We start from the raw sequence: 21,681 nt of genomic DNA, 5'->3' as shown, positions 1-21,681 counted from the left end.
GTCCCAAAGGGCTTGTAACGGGATCCCACTTACACTTCTGGGGCTTATAGACCATCTCCTCCAGTTCCTCCAAGTTGTCTTTGACTGTTGCTACCACTGATGTGTCAAGACATGCGCATAATCGGCAGAGATACTCTGTGGCTTCAGCTGTGTTTCTGGCATCCCCGACGCCAACCGAGGCGGTCAGCCCAACGACCTGGAGGAGAACTCCAAACCGTTAGATGTCTGGGGAATAGCATGGTGTTTCCACAACCGCTCCTGCGACGCTGTCCTGCTAACATAGGTTTTTAAACTGACTTCAGATAAAGAGCAAGGACATTAGTTTTCTGACAGTCTCTACGACATCAGAAATGGAAAGGTTCCTATTAGGCAAAGCGCTTAATAAATGCAGGAGTCTTTTGGCTTCTATGCTGAACACAAAGCAGCAAGGAGCCAAGAGAGGAAACCCTTTCAAAGCAGCACCTCTCTCTCCTTTACCCTCGTGCCCCCGTGATGCACAAAACAACACACTGAAAAGGAAAAGGACTAAAACCAGACACGCTTCCACTCTGATCCCAGCCGTGTCCCGCTGGCTGTGTGTCCTTGAGGGCAAGGACTATTTCTTTTTATATTTGTATCCCCAGTACCTGGTACAGCACATGACACATGGAGATACCTAATACATATCTGTTAAGGGAACAAATGAATGAATGAAGCAAAATGAATCAATGAGTTGTACAATATACATTTAGAATCTCAGAAGGATATCCCTAATTTGGCCACAAGGGTAAGTAAAGGATTTAATTTAATAATTTAAAGTAATTTAATAGGATTTAGGAGGATTAGAGCTCATCTGACTTTGGAGATACCTGGGGCAGTGAGTCTGAAGATCCGCCAAGTTTCTGATCTAGATAATTGAACATGATCATGTTGTAAGGATGGTGTTTACTGGTGTTGTGGCATTCATCAAATATCATCAAAGTAAACACAGAGAGTGATGGAACAGTGCCATTTTTAAGACTGTTCACAAGAATCTGTGGAGTTAAAATGATGATGTCATTGTTCTCAACAATCTGTTCCACGGAGACATTGTCAGATGTTGCTCCAGAAACGCCTGCAACTTTGTACCTGGAAAGTGACAGAAGCACCCTATTACCAACCATGATGTGAATGGGGAACCACAAAGATATGAAACACTAGATCAAAACATTCATTAAGTTCCCTCTAAGTCCAAAAGAAATAGATCTGGAGAAAAGTTAAGTTCTTAGCACAAAGCCTGATGCATAGTAAGTGCTCAATAAATGTTAAGCTACGTAGAATTTCCAGCAGACTGCAGTCCATGCGGCGCACGCAGATACAGAGGGCCAACCGTAATTCTTTCAAGCCACCAAGAAAGAAAATAGTAAAGAAAAGAAAACTATTAAATAAATTATAAAGTCATTAAAAAGTTAAATGTGCCGTTTAAGTATAAAATTTCTCTCAAGTCATTTACTCCTCTACAAGAGCTAATCAAAGGAGTTCTGGATTTCAGGTATATCTAATGAAAAAGATTTGAATCCATGAAGGAATTACATCTAGATTATATAAAGGCTGAATCTACCATAAATCTTTGGAATCATAGTTTTCCAAAAGCAAAACAAGCAGAAAACACATCAGTTGCATGAAGCTTGAGAAAAAGACATTGAATCGACTGTTTTACGTACCCAAGTCTTTCAAAATGTTGTGAGAACACAGACTTCTGCTGCTCATACACCGGGAGCTGAACAGCAAAAAAGACAACTTTCCCCTTTTGTCCTTGTGGAAATTTTTTAAGATGATGTTCACAGATAAGAAGTGAAACAAAGGTTTTTCCACAACCTTTTAACACATAAAGAGAAAGAAAACATGTAACTAACTGACAGTATACAAAAATCTTTCTGTACAAAGGTCATTATTTCTGGCTCCTCTAAAGCCACTATGCTGAGTAGTCAACTGGGCATGCAGGTGGGTTAACAACTGCAGAATTTACACTGTGACTCAGAATCAAGCTCCCTCCCAGGCTCCCTGCACTGACAGCCAGGGCCTGCAGGAAGTGAAAGGGGGCGCTTTCCCTTCCCTCCTCATGGTCCTTAAAACACCTTGAAGTCCACGTTAATAGAATGATCTTCTCAAAAGACAAATGGAACAATGAAAAACTGAAGCTTCCCCATTTTGTCCCAGTGTTTCATAAAAGGAGAAAAAAAAGCAAACAGAGAAACTACGTAAGTAATGGCAATCGGCTTACCAGTAGGAGCACATATTATTGTGTTTTTTCCTTTCTGAGCAGGTAAAGCGAGCTCTAGTTGGTAATTTCTTGGCTTCACTGGGCTGTAAATATGAGGCGCTTCTGTAATATAAAAGGAACTAAATTACAAAATAGTGACTCTTTTGAGGAATCAAGGCAATTGCCCACTAGACAAGAATTCTGACTCTAACAAGAAAGGCCTCGTTGAAGGAAGTTTAGAATCCTTATCCCTAATTAACCATTCAGCTTCTGCGCTGATTCAAAGTACAGAATTCTCCCTCAACGACAAAGTGCCAATGGCAAGAAGGGGAAAAAAAAACCCACAAAGATTTCTTTCTGAAACAATCATGGAAGCCTAATAAGGAGACACTAAAGCAGGAGTAGCCTAATCCAGGGGGCAAGACAGACACTAGTTAGAGGAAATGCTGCACAGGACAAAACAGCAAATCCGTCCAAGAGCTTTCAAAAACATCAAGCTGTAAATACTGAGCTCCCAGGGTAATCTCTCACGGACGAGCAACCATGCTTTGTAATTCTCCAGTCTCTCATCAGAACCAGAAGTTTCCAAAAAATAATCAGAAGCTTTATCTTAGTAATGGATAAGCATATAAATGTTAAAAGCTAGAAAAGGCCTTGGACATCATCTGTGGATTCCACCTACCCATTTTAAAGAAAAGGGGAATTTCTAAAAGGCTAAGTGAGTTCACTAAGGACTTTTACATGTCAGAAAATTTTAAAGCAGTTGATGTTCATTGATTTTATTCTGGAATGACAAGAAACATATATCATTTGGTTGCAGAAGTAGTCTATAAATGTTCTTCTTATGGTGTTATCCCCAAATCACACCTTCCTTCTAACACTACCCATTATTAAATCCTAATCTCTTCCCTGATGCCCTTTTAGAAATAACTTTTTTTTTCAACTGAAGTATAGTTGATTTACAATGTTGTGTTAGTTTCTGGTGAAGCATAGTGATTCAGTTATACATATAAATACTCTCCTTCATTATAGGTTATTACAAGATATTGAATATAGTTCCCTGTGCCATACAGTAGGATTCTGTTGTTTATAAATTACTTTTTACAATGGCTTATTATGCAACTTTCTGGTCTCCTCATGAAAATATGCTTCTAGAAACTTAAAGTGGGCCTTAGAAGGCCACAGCTAATTTATATAGGGCCTTAGTGTGAATTAGAGAAAGGCGCCCCTTTAGGAGGACACAGCCCCTCAGGGCACTGTTTGGCAAAAAGCACAGGCTTGATCTCCACCCTGGCTCAACATCTCAGCCCCGCACATTTGTGCAGTGCACACACTTCATCACCGTACATCACAGCCCTGGGAGCCTCAGAGGAAACTGAGCAAGTGACTCACAAGGACTAGAAGTATTTCTTTAGAAAGCAAAGCTGATTCTGGATTTCACAGACACAGAGTTTCTGGGAAGACTCTATTTGCATCTTCCAGGTAGCCATGCCTTTAGTGGTGAAAGAAGACCAAAAAAAGGTTAAAAAAAAAGAAGAAGAAGAAGAAGAAGAAGAAGAAGAAGAAGAAGAAGAAGAAGAAGAAGAAGAAGCTGGCAATAGCTATGCAAGGGAGAGAATGACATTTTTAATGATAGAAAAAGCGTCAATTTTAATATAAATTCTCTTTTCTGTCTTACTTTTCCTTAAAAACCTTTTCATTAGGCTGTGACTTTTGGCACTGCAAAACACATCCCCACACAAAAAACCTAAAGGGCGCCATTCTGGAAAAGAACAAACAATGCTGAGTACCTGAAGAGGGATGAGAATTCTGACTAAGATTCTGGTTTTCTGGTTCTTCCTTGTAGAAAATCTGTACATCGAAAGTCTTCATTTCATCATCCTCAAGATCTTTCATTTCAACACCTTTTGCACCTTTATGAGATCAAAAAACATCTTAGAATCTGTACATTACCTGATTATGGTCTTGAGGGCAAAAGTCTTACAAAGGGGTCATAATACTAAAGTTTTAAACTTCCATTTTATAACAATTAAAATAATTTTTTGAGTTTGAAAAATCTCAGTTTGGAGTTTGAACTCCACTGTCATTTAGGACTTTATCATTCAGAGGATGGAACATGGACCAGCAACCTCTTTAGGGGCTTGTTAGAAATGCAGACCCCCCCTCAACCGAAGATTTAAGAGTGTAATTAGCATTTTTTATAGGAAACAAAAATCTTGGGAAATAAAAAAAATTTATTCATTAAAAAAAAAAAAAGAAATGCAGACCCATGAGCTCCTACTGAATCAGAATCTGCATTTTGACAAGATCCCCCAAAGAAGAGAAGTACAATTTAGCAGACACCCATGTCTTCCATTCCTGACTCGACCCAAGAAATCAGACATGTTATTTATACAGACAATTTCTGGAACAATTTATGATCTTAAAGAAGCCAAAGAATGGCTAAGACCAGACACTGCCAGATGGCTCACCAAATCTGGCCTTTAAAATAATGCTCTGAGATGTTAGCAGCTCCAGAAAGCCAAATGATGGCTCAGATACTGAATCACAACAGATTCTTTTTTTCAGTCCCATTCTGGTGCAGTTCCAGCTGGCTTCCAGGCAGGGGAACCAGGTAATGTCTATCATGATTCTACTCTTTAAATGGGGTGAGTCCTGGGGTTTGAATTTGCAAGCTATTTCTCCGATAATCTAAACCCAGACAATGGCCTCAGCCTCAGACTTCCTCAGATCCTTTGGGCCAGATGGGCTAATTCTGGATGAGAGTGATTTGTCCTAATCCATTTTTAGGGGTTATATACAAACAAACTAATGCTGTAGGCAAATAACCACCTGTCTCCTAGAACTCAACTTCATGCTGGCCTCTTGCTAGAGTTGTAGGCATGAGTATCTGAAGGGAAAATGCCTCTGACAGTGAGTGAAGAACAGGGAGGAGCGAAGGAAGCCCTAAGTAGAACCATGAGGAAGGGCATGTTTTCAGACCCTCCCAACCCTTCTGAACAGCCTACCATTCTCCACCATCCACAGTTCACTGAACTTGCTCTCTTCTTTCTCCAAAGCAAGTTTCAAAGTTTTGGGCCAGTTCTCCTTGTCTGATCTGAGAAGACATTCCACCATTTTCTCTGCACCTGCCATCAGCCCCTTGTTGGAACAAACCTAAGCAAGACAAATGCAGCTGACTGATCATTTTGAAAGTTTCCATTTTATGAGTTTTCCCTGAAGAAATATCAATGCAAGTACGACCTGACTTAAAATCAGTGAAGACTCTGGTCCAGTAGGTCTCCTTCATGACCATTTTGGCCCCACCCAACACGGCCTTTTGAGATACCTTTTCCTTCATTCTTGTCCTCTACACATGATACCACTATGTCAAACCATATGTTCTCATCTCCTCTGAGATGTTATATGTATCATCAGCAGCAATATCAGGAAAACGATCAACCCATTTGACAACCATTCAAAATATGGGTGTATTCGCATAGGGATATTTGGAAGAATGTAACCAACTATTAACAAAAGGTTTTTTTCAGGGTGGTGGAACTTACATGACTTTTATTATTCATCACAATAACTAAGACGTATTGAGCTCTTATTATTATTTGCCAGGCATATGTAAGCACTTAACATATATTATCTCATTTAATCCTGTAAAATACCACGTCAATAACATACGACTATTATTTCCACTTTATACAGGATGAAACAGAGACGTAAGAGAAATTAAATAACTTGCCTAAGATCACACCACTAGCAAGCGGTTGAGCTAGGTTTGCACACTTAACTACTGGAATCTCTAGCCTTCTTTTTATTTGCTAAGCTGTTTGGTTTTATTTAGATTTGCATAAAACATTACTCACAAAAGTAATAAAATAATTTTCACTGAAAATAGGGCAAACCTGAAAAAAAACTTGTGACATAAAAATTACTCAGATCACAATTCAAAGTACTCTTCTAGGTAATTATGTCTTAGATTTGAGGACTTCCATAAATTTCAGTGATCTTCCTCAGGTCTAAAACAGCACAGAAAATAGAAGGTGTGCCCCATGTTCAAATTATCTCCCCCAAACTAAAAAATTCAATATTAATTAAATACCTGCATAATTTCTTCACATTCCTGACTAATTAAACATTCAGATATTTCAGGAAGGATATCTTTTGGATTAATCGTGGTTTTAAATTCTGGTTGTAAACGCCTTAAAAGTGATCTATACTCCTCCAACTTTTCGATTTTTTGGAAATCCCAACTTTCAATGGCTTCATAAAGTCCAGAATAACCTGAAAGGTAGAAAGAAAATGGGGCTTTTACAAGGCCAACTGAAAAATACTTTGAGATTAATATCATAGGAATCATGTTTGAATGTACAGTGAGAGAAATCAAAACATATCTGTAAATCTCTGTTATTAATACTCTTTCAAAAAGAAAAGTCAATATGCATTCTAGGCACCCCACATTTTAGGTCCTCAAACAACATTAATCATCTCCTAGGAAAGTACTAAGGATCAATCTGAAGTCTTACACTTGGTCTCAGCATGAAGTCTTCCTTCCAAGGTACCCCATGGACTTTACCTACAACCTCTGACTTGTCTTTCAGTGAGTCAAACCATCAAGTTGTTAAGTATCTTCTCAGTGCAAAGCAGTAAAAAGGGCAAAAAGAAATAAAAATTTTCACTCCTGTCCCTCAGGAGCTTACCTTCTACACTATTCCAAGAAAAGAATAGTAAGGAGAACGGGAAATTTGAGAAAGAAAAATTATTTCCAACTGTAGTACTCCAAGAATGCTTGTCTCTAAGTTTCTCTTAACAGAATCACCAGACTTGTCTGACTGCAAGGCCCACACCCTTTTCATCAGGCTATAAAGAGCATGACAGCAAAATGAGCACACATTCAACTACGACTATCGATTCTTTCATGGGTGCGTGCCCGCCTCCTCTTTCCCACCCTTACATTTTCCTGCAAAGATACAACTATCCTGTATTTGATTTATCACTCTCTTGATTTTTTTTGAGTAGTTGCACGGCACATGTTCAGTTCCCTAAACAATACATATTTACTTCAAGGGTGTTTGAAACGTTTATCATTATATCCTACTAAATGCAATTTTATCTGACTTTTTAAAAAGTTTAATATTACATTTCTAAGCTTCACCTGTGTTGCTGTCTATAGCTATGTTCGCAAATTTCCATTGCAGTATAACAGACCATTGCGTGAATATTACAAAATTTACTTATCCAGTCCCCTCTTGGAGGATACTGAGGTTGCTTTCAGTTTTGTTTGTTAAGCTTGCATGCGAGCTGAACTATACAAGATGATGCCAATCATTTTTCAAAATAGTTGTAGCATTTACACTCCCTATGGTGCTACTTAAGATTTCCCATCACTAAAGATTCTCTTCAAGTCTTCACATTGTTGGACTTCTTAAGTTTTGCTATCTAGCAGTTATAAAAGGGTGGGGGACGGATAAATTAGGAGTTTGGGATTACTGGATACATAATATATAAAATAGATAAAAACAAGGTCCTATGGCATAGCAGAGAGAACTATATTCAACACCTTCTAACAACCTATAATGAAAAAGAATGTGTATCTATCTATCTATAATTCTATCTCATTGTGTTCCCAACTTACAACTTCCTAATTGCTAGTTGGGCTGAGAATCTTTTCATTTGTTTATTAACCTTTCATGCTTCCTATTCTTTGAAGTGCCTGGTGCCATCTTTTGCCTTGTAAATCTCTTCTTTCCTTTTCTAATTGATTTTAAATCCTTTTAAATATATTCTTGATACTACTTCTTTGGTGATCATATATTTTGAGAACACCCTCCCCCAGTTTGTGACTTGTTTTTCCACTTTCTTTATAGTGTTTTTTTGATAAACAGATGTCCTTAATTTTAATGTCATCAAATTTATCAATCCTTCTTTTACAGTTAATGCTTTAACATCTTGTTTCATAAATTCTGCTATACCCCAAGGTCATAAAAATACTATTCTATATTCATTTATAAAATTGTTAAAATTTTTCCATTAAGAATTAAGTCTTCAGTTCTTTAGAATAAATTGTGTATGTGTGTGAGTGTGTAGGCATATGTGCATGGAAGGAGGTAAGGAATACAAATTTTTTAGTATTCACATAGTTATGAAAGTTAGACATAACATTATCCTGTTTAAAATGGCCCACTGCGATTTGTCAAAAAGCCCCTCCTTTCTGCATGATCCTCCTTTCCCAGTGATCTCCAATATATCAGGTTTCCATAAACACAAAAGCCTAATTGAAGGCTCTCTATTCTATGTCCTTGGTCAGTTGTATGATGCCAGGATCAATGTTATGCCACCTCAATGCCTATGGCTTTATAATAGATTTCAATATCTAGAAAGGGAAGCCCCAACCTAATTAATTCTTCTTTAGGGGTGTATTGACTATTTTTGGGTCGTAATTCTTCCAGATACGTTTTAGAATCAGCTTGTCAAGCTCATGAAAAAGCATGCTGGATTTTTATTCAGAATTGTACTGAATATACAGGTCCATGTAGAGAGAGCTGACAGGCTTACGGTGTCAGGTCTTCCTCCCCACGTGCATGGGTACACATTTCCACTTAGCTGGGGCTTCTTCAATAATTTCAACAGCCTTTTATCATTTTTTCCATTCAGACTCTATACATCTTTGATAGGTTTATTCCTAAATACATTACAACTTTCGTTACTATTATATGTGGTATTTCGTTTTGGATTACATTTTCTATTTGCTTCCAGTGGGTAGAAACGTAACTAATTTTTGTAGTACTGGAAAATGTAACTACAACTAGAATTTTAAAAAGTACTGTAAAAACGTAACTACTAACCTTACATCCAATAAACTGCCTAAACTCTCCCATTACCTGTAATATTTCTCTGTAGATTCCTCTGGATATTTCAGGGAGACAATTATGGTATCTGCCTCAAACTAGTCCTTTTATTGCCTCAGATTATGAGACATGAACTAAATGTGGATTTTGAAATTAACAGCATTTCACTTTTATGACGTTCTGAAACAGTTAAGTAATATACTCTGATTTGTGAGTAAGAAGAATGAACTAACCTGCTTGGTTAAGGGCATCCAAAAAGGCACGGAACCAGCCTTCCTCCTGGAGCTCCAGTAAGAACTGCAGAAAAAGTGAGGCAGCCTCCATCGGGCCCTTGTTGTTTTTCTCAGCCTGAATGTGCTGCACCTCATCTACAAAACAGAAGCAAGAGTGACTGTCAAACTGCAGAACCACTAAGCACCGCAAGTGTGAATGAAAAATGTTGCCAGCCAAGTCAGTAAACAAAGGACATTGCAGCCACCAAGTCACTTCAGACCCGAATGTGAGCCCTGAGGGAACTCAGGATGGAGACAAACAGGCTGCCACTGTCAAGCCCTCAACCACTGCAGCCACCGGCAGAGATGCCCCTGAGGGGCCTTAGGATGGGAAGCACAGGATATGGGCCGTAGGTAGCTAAGGTGCATATCAAAGGAATGATTTCAAGGAGCACAGACTCTTGCATCTTCCCATACATGGAAAAGCACTAAATCCCTTAACTTGAGATGTCCGGTTTTCTTTAACAGTCATCTTTTGATGTTCTCACTACCTGGTCTTTGTTGCAGAAACCCCTATATCTTGGCTCCTCTCTTACCTCTTCAGAGCAGTCCCTCAGAGCTCTCTGAGAGGCTGTCTCCCAGGCTTGAAGTCCTCAGAAAATCCGCTGAATAAAACATAACTCTCAACTGTTAGGTTGTGCATTTTTCTCAGTCGACAGAAGTAAAACCACTAAGGGTTGTCGGACTTTCTCAAATGGGTCTGGGGATTATGACAAATCATAGCAACAGAAGGAACTGCAGGAAGGCAGCAACTTCTCTGCTCAGGCCAGTCGAGCCTATTCTTCCCATCCTCTCTGGAAACTTCTAGTTTGTTGTGGAGGTCTGGGAACACGCTCTAGGGCAGTCCTTAAGAAAAGGAGTTTCTTAAAGATATTTACAAGAGTCTTATCATAATAAAGGAGAAGTCATGGTAGCACCAGGTTAGAGGGAAGAACAAAGGCTTCTTCTAACATTTTCACAGTCTCTTGTTCAAAAGTTTGAATTAATTGCAAGAGTAAAGAATGTGAGGATAGGACCACTCATGTCATTTGTAACAATTACAGTGGACTCAGCAAGCAGAGTTAGAAATAAACATATACTTTTATGGGCCTTCTTCCAGGTTTTTGCTAGGATGTGAAAAAAAATTATTAATAAACAGAAACCTCAATTCAATAGAGTCAGGAGACCAGAAGGGGGAGCTCTCGTGCACTGTGACCAAAGCTGAGCCCAAGAGGAAGACAGACTCCTCTTGTTTCCTGGCAAGGACTCAACCAATGAAAAGCCATGGATTCTTTGCTTACTAAACCATTCTCAGCCTCCTTTTCCTCTGTATAAAAGCGTCCTCCTTCTCTGGCCCTGCAGGGACTTGGATGTGGCTTACCATGGCTGCAGACCTCAGATTGCAATTCTCTGCTGATCCCAAATAAACTCATCTTTGCTGGAGAAACATCTGGCAGTCTCTTTATTTTAGGTCAACGGATGGTAGGAAATAAGGCAGAAAAGAGAAAGCAAAGGAGCTAAAGAGAAACACAGTGAGGCCAGGTAGCAGAAAACTATCCACCAACCTGCTGGCAGTCATATGGACTTTGTACACTAACTCTGTCTGCGGTGTTGGCCAAACCAATGTTTTCATATAACCTGACATTGGGTAATTTTCCATTTTTTCCCCACTGTCAATGGAATGTAAATTCCAAGGAAGTAAGCCAGCTGGCTGGCTGGTTAACCTCTGTATTCTCAGAGTTTAGAAGAGGACCTAGCACTTAATGATACACACAACAAAGGTATTTTTGAATATATATATATATATATATATATATATATATATATATATATATATATAGAATGAATGAAAGAAGAAAAGAAGAAATGCCCTCCTTCTCTGCCAGGGTCTCTGTCTTGATAACAATAAAATTAGCCCTTTTAAAGTGTAAAATTCAATGGTTTTTAGAGCTGTAAATCCATCACCACTATCTAATTTTAATGCATTTTCATTACTGTAAAAAGAAGGCTTGTACCCATTAGCTGTCACTCCCCATTTCCTCTTCTCTTTGCCCCAGACAACCACTCATCTACTTGGGTCTCTGTGGATTTGCCTATTTTGGACATTTCATATGAATGGAATCATATAGTAGTATGTGGTCCTTGTGGCTGGCTTCTCTCACTTAGCATAATGTTTTCAAGGTTCATCCATGTTGTAGCATGCATCATCAATCCTTTTTATTGCTGAATTATATTCCTGTATGGATATACCACATTCTGTCTATCCATTCACCAGTTAATGGACATTTAGGCTCTTTCTACATTTTGTTTTTTACAAAGAGTAATGCCAAGAACATTCATGTACAAGTTTTTGTACACACGTATTCATTCATGAACACATGTATTCATTTCTCTTGAGTATACACTTAGGCATGAGATTGCTGGGTCCTATGGTAAGTCTATGTTTAATACTGTAAAGAATTGCCAAACTGTTGTCCCAAGGAACTGCACCATTTTATATTTCTACCAGCAATTTATGAGGATTCCAGTTTCTATATATCCTTGTCAGCACTTCTTACTGTCTGTCTTTTTAATTTTAGCCATCTATATTAGCTTCCTTGTCTGCAGTAACAAATTGCCACAAAGTGGGTGGTTTAAAACAACAGAAACTTATTCCCTCACAGATCTGGAGGCCAGAGTCTGAAACCAAGGTGTTGGCAGAACCACACTCTCTCTGAACGCTCTAGGGGACAATACAGTCGTGCCCCTTCCAGTTCCTGGTGGCTGCTGACATTCCTTGGCTTGTGGCCGCATCACTCCAATCTTTGCTCTTTCTTCACATTACCTTCTCTTCTGTTTGCCTGTCTTGTGGCCACATCACTATAATCTGTGCCTCTGTCTTTACATGAGCTTCTCCTTGTTGCTCTCTGTCTTCACACGGCTGTCTTCTTATCAGGACACTAATTGCACTTGCTTAGGAACCCAACCTACTCTAGTATGATCTCATCTTAACTGATTACCTCTGTAAAGATCCCATTTCCAAATAAGGTCACATTCTGAGATCTGGGGTTAGGGTTTCAACATATCCCTTTGGGGGAACAGAGTTCAGTCTACAACAGCAACCTCCCTTGTCACCTATCCTAGCTTCCCTGGGCACACAACCCTACACTGTTCCTTTAAGGTCGTTAATTCTGTTCCTAAACCCAGTTCTTGCTCCCAGGGTTACCTGCTGTTTGTCCTTCCCTTAGATGTGCTACCTCCCAGCCATTACTGATGTCCCACAAGGAGGTCCAGATTTGCCCATTCAGTCCAGGAAGTCTTGCTCCTCTCAAGTTTCCAGTTATTTAAAGTGCAAATAAGATCTGGCAGCGTTAAGTCTCAACTCACTTGGAGTTCTGACAGCACTTGGTAACTATTTGTATACTTAAGCCCTCACCCACCTCCCACCTTCAAATCCTTATACTGTAAAGTATTTTAAAAGGAAGGTCTCCTATCTTATTTCTGAATCTCTGATGTCAGCACAAAAACAAACACACAGTAGACTTCATTATTAGTAGAAATAAAAGAAATGGACAGCGACGTGTTTCTCCAACTTTGAATCAAAATATTTATGCACCCCTAAGCAAGTCATTTCACCTTCCAGGGTCTCAGTTTCCCCATCTGGACCTCCAAGGGCTCCTCAAACCCTGACGATCTCTAATCTAAAATGCTGCGGAAATCTTGCCCAAAACCCGGCGTTCCTAGCAAGCTACCTGTGTTGATCGACAGAACGGGAAAAGCAAGTGGGAATCAAGCCCTGAGATGTTTTCTTGCCCGAAAGGGCCGGTGCCGCTGGGAACCACTCACCGTCCCTAAACCAGGGGGCCATGTAGCTCAGGATGTAGGTAGGGTCCAGGATCTTCCTGACATAGTCCCCGAAGGTGTGCAGGTTCCGCCGCTGCTCGGTCGTCATGCTGGCGGCTGGGCTCCCCGCGAGGTCCTCCGCTCGCTCGCGCTCCGCTCGCAGGGAAGCCCGGCGCGGAGCCGGGAGGGGTTTTCTAGGAAACGCACCCAGCGCCGCCGAGAGGCGGAGTCACCGGGGAACCAGGACGGCAGAGGGAAAAGCGAAACTGCAACTAGCTGAGCGCCGGCTCGCGGCCCGGCCCCCGGCCCAGCCCCCGCGCCCGCACGTTCCAGCGCGGTTTCCTTTCCTCTCCAGCGGCTCGGTTCGCCAGCCCGCGGGCGCTCGCTGGTCCAGAGGGACGCAAGAGGACCCCTGGGGACGGCTTTTCGGTGTTCATTTTAGTTATCCTTCTGTTTTGCTCTGGTTTATCTTTTTGTTTAAGGTGTAGATACAATAAAATGCACAGGTTTTACGTGTACAATTCTATGAATTCTGGAAACGTGCATGCGGGTGTAACCACTTCCACCAGGTTGTGTGGGTCCTGAGGTCAGTGTCTAACTTTGCAGGAACCTGTCACCTGTTTTCCAAAATGGCTGTCCCGCTGTGCATTCCCACCTGTAGTGTAAGAGAGCTCCAGGTGATACACATTCAGGAAATACACTTTCAGTAATTTTGTTCCCTTGTTGGGCTTGTTTGGGGTTTTTGCCAGGGTGAAACGGTGCATTACAGTCAAATACATGTATTCCAAATGTCTTCTCCCAGCCTGTGACTAATCGTTTCATTTTCTTAAAGTTATCTTTTAACCAGAAATTTATTTTGGTGAAACCTATATTTATCAGTTTTTAAATTTTGTTTACTGCTTTTAAATACATCTTTGCCTCCTCCAAGGTCACAAAGATATTGTTTTCTTTTTGGAGTCTCTGTTTTTAGCTTTTACGTTTCGGTTATGATCATCTCAAAAATGAACGTTGCCTACAGCCTGAAATGTACAGTATAGCTCATCCTCAAGACCTCTGACCTTTAAAGGTATAACACTTTCCCATTCATATAAAGATAAAAGGTTACAGGACAGAGAATAACATTTGTCTTGTTGGAGGTTTATAGGAGCATTGTGACCAGACCTACATGGACAGCTGCAAGAACAAAGAATTCCAGAGAGAACAAGTTTGCAACAACCAGCCACACCCCCTCTCCTTTTAGTATAAAATAAGCCTGAATGCTGACTCAGGCAAGATAGTTTTTTGGAACACTAGTTCACCACCTTCTTGGTTTGCTGGCTTTCCAAATAAAGCTGCTATTCCTTGTCCCAACAACTCATCTCTCGATGTATTGGCCTGTCGTGTTATTAGCAGTACAAGCTTAGACTCTGTAAAAAGTTGGCTGTTGGTTTTTCTTCGATGTCCTTTATCAGATTGATGTTTTCTTGTATTCCTAGTTTGCTCAGAGTTTTTTGTTTTTGTTTTTGTTTTTGTTTAATCATGAATAGCTGTTGAACTTCTCAAATTTTTTTTCTGTATCTATTGAGCTGGTCATATATTCTGTTAATATACTGAATTTCATTGATTGATTTTTGAATATTAAACCAACCTAGAATTCTTGGGATAAATCCTATCTGGTCTTGTTAGCACCTTTTTAAAAATATATTTCTGGATTCAATTTGCTAATATTTTTCTATCTATGTTCATAAGGGATATTGGTCTGTAATGTACTTTTCTTGTAATGTCAGAGTTACGCTAGCCTCATAAAAACAAAAGTTTGTGTGTAATTGGTATCATTTCTTCTTTAAATATTAACAGAATCCACCAATAAAACCATTTGGGGGGGTGGGAAGGGATAGACTGGGATTTCAAAATGTAGAATAGATCAACAAGATTATACTGTATAGCACAGGGAAATATATACAAGATCTTATGGTAGCTCATAGAGGAAAAAAATGTGACAATGAATATATATATGTTCATGTATAACTGAAAAATTGTGCTCTACACTGGAATTTGACACAACACTGTAAAATGATTATTAATCAATGAAAAATGTTAAAAAAAAAACATTTGGACTTGGAGTTTTCTTTGAAAATTGTAACAGTTCAATTTATTTTCTAGATATAAGGCTATTCTGATAATGTCAAATCAGTTTTGCCAGTTCCTCTAAATTATTCAATTTATTGGCATAAAGTTGTTCATGATCTTCCTTATTATCCTTTATCTTTTTAAAAAATCAGTCTTGCCTGGAATTTACCAATTGTATTTATCTTTTCAAAAACCAACTTTGGCTTTGCTAGTTTCATTGTTATCTATTTTCTATTTCACTGATTTCTGCTCTAATTGTTATTAATTTCTCCTAGTTCCTTTGGATTTAATTTGCTCTTCTTTTGCTACTTTAGTAAGGTAGAAGTTTAGATCACTAACGTTATACATTTTTATTTCCAAATATAAGCATTTGAGGCCATAAATTTCCCTTTTCTCAGCTGAGAGTATCTAACATCCCATCATTTTGGATATATTGTGTTTTCAATGTCATTCCATTTGAAATAGTTTCTAAAATTCCTGATTTCTTCTTTAACCTATGAGTTATTTAGAAATGTGCTGTTTCCTTTTCAAATATTGGGAATTTCCTATATAGCTTGATGTGAGACTTCTGATTTTAAACTGTTGTTATCCAAAAGCATACATTAAGAGTTCAACATTTTGAAATTTATTGGAACTTGTTTTATGGGCCAGCATATGGACTGTCTTGATATATGTTCCAGGTACACTTAACAAGAATGTGTATTCTGCAGTTCTTGGGTATAATGTTCTATAAATTTCAGTTATGTCAGGTTGGCTTATTGGTTTGGTTCTAGTTTCCTATACCTTACTAATTTTGTCTACTTGTTATATCAAGTACTGAGAGAAGGTGTTAAAAAAATCTCCAACTATGATGATTGATTTGTCCAGGTGCCCCTTTTGTTCTGTTAGTTTCTGCTTCATAAACTTTGTAGCTCTGCTATTAGATGCATACACATTTAGGATTGTTGTTTTCCTAATAAACTATGTCTTTTATCACTATGAAATGTTTTCTTGTCCCTATTGATACTTATTATATCAAAGACTATTTCATGTAATATCACAAAACCCATAACAGCTTTTTTATGCTTACTATTTGTATGGTCTATCTTTTTCCCTCCTACTGCTTTCAGCCTCTCTTAATATTTAAAGTGTACCTCTAGCATACAGCTTATAGGTAGGTGCTCCTTTTTTATCCAGTCTGACCACCTCAGCCTTTTAATTGGAGCGTTAAATCTATTTACATTTAATTATATATGGGTTTACAACTGCAATTATGCTGTTTGTTGCATTTGATTTTGTTTCTCTGCTCCTCTATTCCTTTGATTTGGGTTAATGAAATATATCTTTTACTTTTATCTCTCTTAGCTATAATCTTTTGTTTTCTTTTAGCTGTATCTCTCGCTTTTGATATGTGTATATACATAGTAGTTGCTCTATTGATTACAATATGCACCTTTAACTTATCTCAGTCTACTTATAATAAATATTATCCCACATCAGGTAAAGTATAAGATCCTTGTAACCATATAATTCCATCTACCCCAGCCCTTCATTTGTGATATTATTGTAATTTTTACTTTTCTATGTTATAAACCACATAATACAATGTTATAAGCTTTACTGTACAAAGTCAGTTGTCTTTTAAATAAGAAAATGATAGTCTTTCCTATTTTCCCATGCTGATGCTATTCATCCCCATTTATATACTGGTTTCTTTCCATCTGATGTCATTTCCCTTCTGATTTCTCTAATATGTTAAGGCTTCCAGTGACTTTTTCATTTCAAATATTGGTTTTAAAAGTTTTAAGATCGCCACTGGTTCTTTTTTCCTACTTTCATTTTCTCAGCTGGGAAACTCTACCTGTTCCTTCATTTATAGCCATCTTTTAAGTTCATGTACCTATTTCTAAGAATGTCTTTAAAATCAGCAGTCCTTGTCTGCTGATTCCATCATGTGGATTATTGCACAGTATGTTTTTGTAACTGTTTTTTCTCTGGACTGTGGGTTCCTTCATGTCTAATAATTTTTTGATTTACACTGGACATTACAGGTATGTTGGAAAATCCCTGTATTCTATTATATTACTTTGGGGAGTGTTGATTTTGTTCTAGTGTGGTTCTACCAGCTACTCATTTTGAAATTACGGAGGCTTTGTTTTACACATTGTGGTGGGTCTGTTTCAGTTTTGCCTTTAATGCAAGATGAATCCCTTTGTCCTGGGTATAGTCTTTTCTGCTAAGGTGTGGCCTTGTAGGAGTTTCAAGGAAAAGCCCTGCGTGTTTCTACTGCCTTTCCAAGTTGGTGGGACTCAGACTCCAAATTCTGTCTTCCCTGTGGTGGCAGCTGAGATATCTGTTGAGCTTTTCCAGCCTTTCCACTGTTGCTTACCTGGGCCCCTTGGATTCTCCCCTGCATGGATGCATTTTAAGGTCAGCTAAGGACTTGAATGAAGGTTATATACAAATTTTAGGGGTCCTCCTTTGTGTTTCCTTTCTGAAATTCCCCCCTTACTATTGCTACTCTGGCAGCCCCAGGGTTCATCTTTTAATTCAGTGGCTTTCCGCTTGTGTTCAAACCTCCATGTGGACTGGGGAAAACCCTCAGAAGAAAAGCCAAATAAAAGCAATTCTCATGCACTACAGTTTCAATTGTCTAATTCCCTCCTGTTTCTGCCTTTTGATTTTTTTCAGTGCCTTCAAATGCTTATTCTTTATATTTTGTCCATTTTTATCACTGTTTTCTCATACAAGCTATTCTCCACTAGTTGGGTTGAGATTTTTAACTGAGAAGAAATCAGATCAAAAATTCCTTTTAAAAAAATAAAGATATGCCTCCTTTTATGCTACCAGTAAGAAATAACAGAGCCTTGAGTAGCAATGGATTTATTAAATCCCAACAATTATAGTGGAGAATGAATCTGAAAGAACTGAAGTCCCAGAGAGAGTCATCTGGCAGATTTGTACATAAAATCTGACCAAGGCCAGGAAAGAAGGGGAGTGTCACAGATAGGAGAGAAGAAAGGTCATGGTGCTACCATTTCCACAGGTGTTCAAATCAGACACCTGGAATGCAGCCTTCATTCTTTTCCCTCTTCCTTTCTGCTGCCACTCACTCCTCTGTCTAAAATATGTCTCAAAGGTTGAGCAGCATTGCCTACCGTTTTTTCCAATGTCCTTTATTTTCTGTCTTGAGATTCTTTTTTCTTTCTTTGTATTACTTCACATGTGGCAGTTACTTACTTACGTTTTCTCATCCTTATTGTCTGCTCCCTCCTCCAGTCAGACTCTAAGCTTAAGAGGGAGACTCTTTTTCACTTATCTCCATATACCAAGTGCTTTTCGCAATACCTGACATATAGTAAGTACTCTGTAAACGTGTTGGATAAATTCATGTCAGGTGAGGGAGAGGGTCTGCTGAGTCCTTTCAGCAGGGTTTGTGTTTGCTTGAGCTTGGTGCTGACCAGACCTGCCCAGCTGATTTGGAAAGAAGAGAGAAATGGGAGGTTTGAGGAGGAGGGAAAGATGTGAAATATCCACTACACCAATGAGGGAGAATAATAAACTTGTCTACTGATGTGTACCATACAAAGTTGAGGCTGGTGGTGGTATTTTTATGGTGACACCAACCTGTACAGCTGATGATTTCCTTCAGGAACACAGCAGGATGCATGCAGGGACAACTGAAGAGTTGGGTTCATCCAGATTGAGGTCTTGCTAGGTTAGCAAACGATTGCTTGCAGGACAAATCTAGCATGTGGCTTGTTTTTAAACAGGCTGCAAACTAAAAACTGTCTTAACATTTTTAAAGTATTGTAGAAAAAACCCAAAAAACTATACAACAGAGACTGCATATGGCCCATAAAGCCTAAAATATTTACTATCTGGCCCCTTACAGGGAAAGACTGCCAGCCCCTGAACTAGGTAAAATGAAGAAAGGCAAGCAAACTGCAGGGTATTGCAAGGAAGTGATTTAAACACAATCCAGAAAATCATCGCTGGGCATAAAGGAAAGTGACTGACAGAGCAAGGTCAAAAGACTGTCTTCCTAGTCCTGTCTCCTGTCTGAATCATATTAGACATCCTTGGACGCAGCCTAACCTGCTCTACCCAGAGCAACATTTCCTGATGTAATGATCACATGGAGATAACAGTAAGGTACGCCTAAGAATTTAAAAATAACCAGAAATTGACACAGCCTTGGAAATCGACTGTAACTCAATAAAAAAATAAATAAAACAAAAATAAAGATTAACCTCTTGGAGAAACTACTTCTGTCCTACCGTGTGCAGGACACTGCATTTGGCACAGGAGATACAAGACAAAATTAGAAGCAAAGAAAGCATATGGAACTAGAGGGAACACTTCGGGTCTCTTTTGAAAGCTACTCGTCCTTTGTCAGCCTCCTTACAGTTTGTAGTCCCTAGAATTCTCATTTACATCTGCTTCTCTTCTTGCTGGACCTCCCCTCTTCGGGAGATCTCATCCCTTCCCGCAGCTTCATTACTACTCTATTCCCAGTGACTCTTCAATCATCTCTCTAGCTCCAACTGCTCCTCCAAGGTGCACACTCGTATCTCCAGCTACCCCGTGGAAATCATCATCTGCATGGGCATCCTCTATTCCAGGCTGTACAGAGACTTTTCTGAGGTGATGGAAATGCTCTCTACCTGTACAGGCCAATGTGGAAGCCTCATGTGGCTATTAAACATAAAAACAATTCAAAAGTCCCAAGGTCCTCGGTTTTACTAGACACATTTCAAGCGCTTGCTACCTACGTGTGGCCAGTAGCTATGATAACTAACACAGCTCTAGGCAACTCGGCCTCAAACTGAACTCATTTTCCTCCCCCAACGATCCCTATTCCTGTACTTCCTACCTTAAATATTGTCACCATGTATCTCTCACAAGAAAAAGAGTCTGGTCCTACGAGACATCTCCCTGTCCATCACAGCCCAACCCCACGGAAGGCACATCACCCAGTGCTCCAGCAAACATCGCAGTTGCAGCTCCTATTGGGATGACTTTAGATTCAGACCTTGGCCTAAGTTAAATCCCATTTTCCTTGCCTCTTGCTTTTCTCAGGCACAGACCCAATGGTTATTTTACCATCCCCCAATATCCTCGGAAGCAAAGTAGGAAAGAATTTACTAATTTTCATACTGTAACAACCATCTTACTGTACTTTTTAAATGGCCATATCCCACTTACTGTCTTCCAGCACCTAAAAGATTCAGGTATTGACTGAAAACTCAGAATGAGGAATTAATCCATTATTTACCAAGCTGTGGCTATCTTCTGTGCATGAGCCGGCTGCCGTGGCAGAAGACAAGTGCAGTTTAAAGGACAAAGTATAATACCACTTTCTTCTCCATCCTAAATCTCTGTCCATCACTGAGTGTTCTTCCATGTAGAGCAACCTCATAGATCATTATCCTCAATTCCAATCACCCGTTGCCTCCACTCCTTTTGGTTCCTTCCAATCATGGCTGGAACTAGGCGTTCTCTAAAATATTCCTGCAGTCTTCTTACCCCTACCCCAACTATACCTCCTTGATCCTCACTGGAAAACACATCCTTTGATATCTCACTGTTCTCTTAAGTCAACTCAGAGCTTCACTTCCTTCCCTACGCAGCCCAGATACCAGAATGCATCAATTTAACTACACTCTCTATTCCTGTATTTCATGCCTTGAAATACTCACCAGTACCAGTACCTCCCTCAACTCCTTTGCCTCCCTTACTACTCACATTCAGCAATACTTCAACGATAAATAAACCCAGCCATTATTCATTCACTGTATAAATACTGAGTGCATACTAGATGTCCAAAGTTAGTTTCTGTTTCACTTCCATATTGTTGAATGCTACGGGGCAAAATCACAAAACTCAGGGTCTGAGAGATATGCCATTATCTCGGGTGAGGCCTCAACACTCATCAGCAATTCTTAGCTAAGCCTCTCTCCATGCCTCTAAGGAGCATTTTTCCACTCCTCTCCTCAAACCCGATCCTACTCATGATTCCTCTTTCTCAGAAGATGGCACTGCTTCCTACTTCATGAAGAGAGAAGCTTTAGAGCATGAACCACCTTATCTTAACCATCTACACACCAGCGTCCCTGTGCACTTTCACTCCTGCCACTCTGGAGGAAGATTTGCCTCCGCCTCTCCCCTCACTCACTCACGTACCTGTGCTCTGGGTCCCCTTTCCATTTTGCTACATCAGTTATCACTCTCCTTTATTTTCGATGTTTCCTATTCCAGGGGCTCCTTCCCAAAAATCTTCTCTCCCTCCCATCCTAAATTAAAAAATAATAATAATAATAAAGCAAACTCTCCTTTGATTTTATGCCCTCACAAGCTTGCCTCTGAGCTTGGAACCAAGAGTAGTTAACTGTATCTCAGACAAGATCCTCATGTCCAACAGCCCCAGCCTCATAAATTGTCTAGTGGCTTCGGTTCT

At 39.4% G+C, this 21,681-nt stretch overlaps 1 protein-coding gene across 2 annotated transcripts in view; it reads right to left on the bottom strand.

Annotated features, from left to right (window-relative positions):
* The window catches only part of RIGI (RNA sensor RIG-I), a 55,376-nt gene that overhangs the window by 22,076 nt on the left and 11,619 nt on the right, over positions 1-21,681 (bottom strand). Inside the window, exons 1-9 of one of the 2 annotated variants that reach the window (XM_072959265.1) lie at positions 13,137-13,352; positions 9,294-9,428; positions 6,315-6,496; positions 5,230-5,377; positions 4,012-4,134; positions 2,243-2,344; positions 1,683-1,836; positions 849-1,107; positions 34-196 (exon numbers count right to left, since the gene is read on the bottom strand). In XM_072959265.1, the coding sequence (XP_072815366.1) occupies positions 34-196; positions 849-1,107; positions 1,683-1,836; positions 2,243-2,344; positions 4,012-4,134; positions 5,230-5,377; positions 6,315-6,496; positions 9,294-9,428; positions 13,137-13,242 (1,372 nt within the window). In that variant the 5' untranslated portion in view covers positions 13,243-13,352. Of the gene's footprint in view, positions 1-33; positions 197-848; positions 1,108-1,682; positions 1,837-2,242; positions 2,345-4,011; positions 4,135-5,229; positions 5,378-6,314; positions 6,497-9,293; positions 9,429-13,136; positions 13,353-21,681 lie in introns of those variants that run through there. The other variant, XM_072959266.1, reaches the window with a different exon arrangement.

This window comes from Vicugna pacos, chromosome 4 (genome assembly GCF_048564905.1).
Source record: "Vicugna pacos chromosome 4, VicPac4, whole genome shotgun sequence".
Classification (NCBI taxonomy): domain Eukaryota; kingdom Metazoa; phylum Chordata; class Mammalia; order Artiodactyla; family Camelidae; genus Vicugna; species Vicugna pacos.
This window is presented reverse-complemented; position numbering and strand designations above follow the sequence as displayed.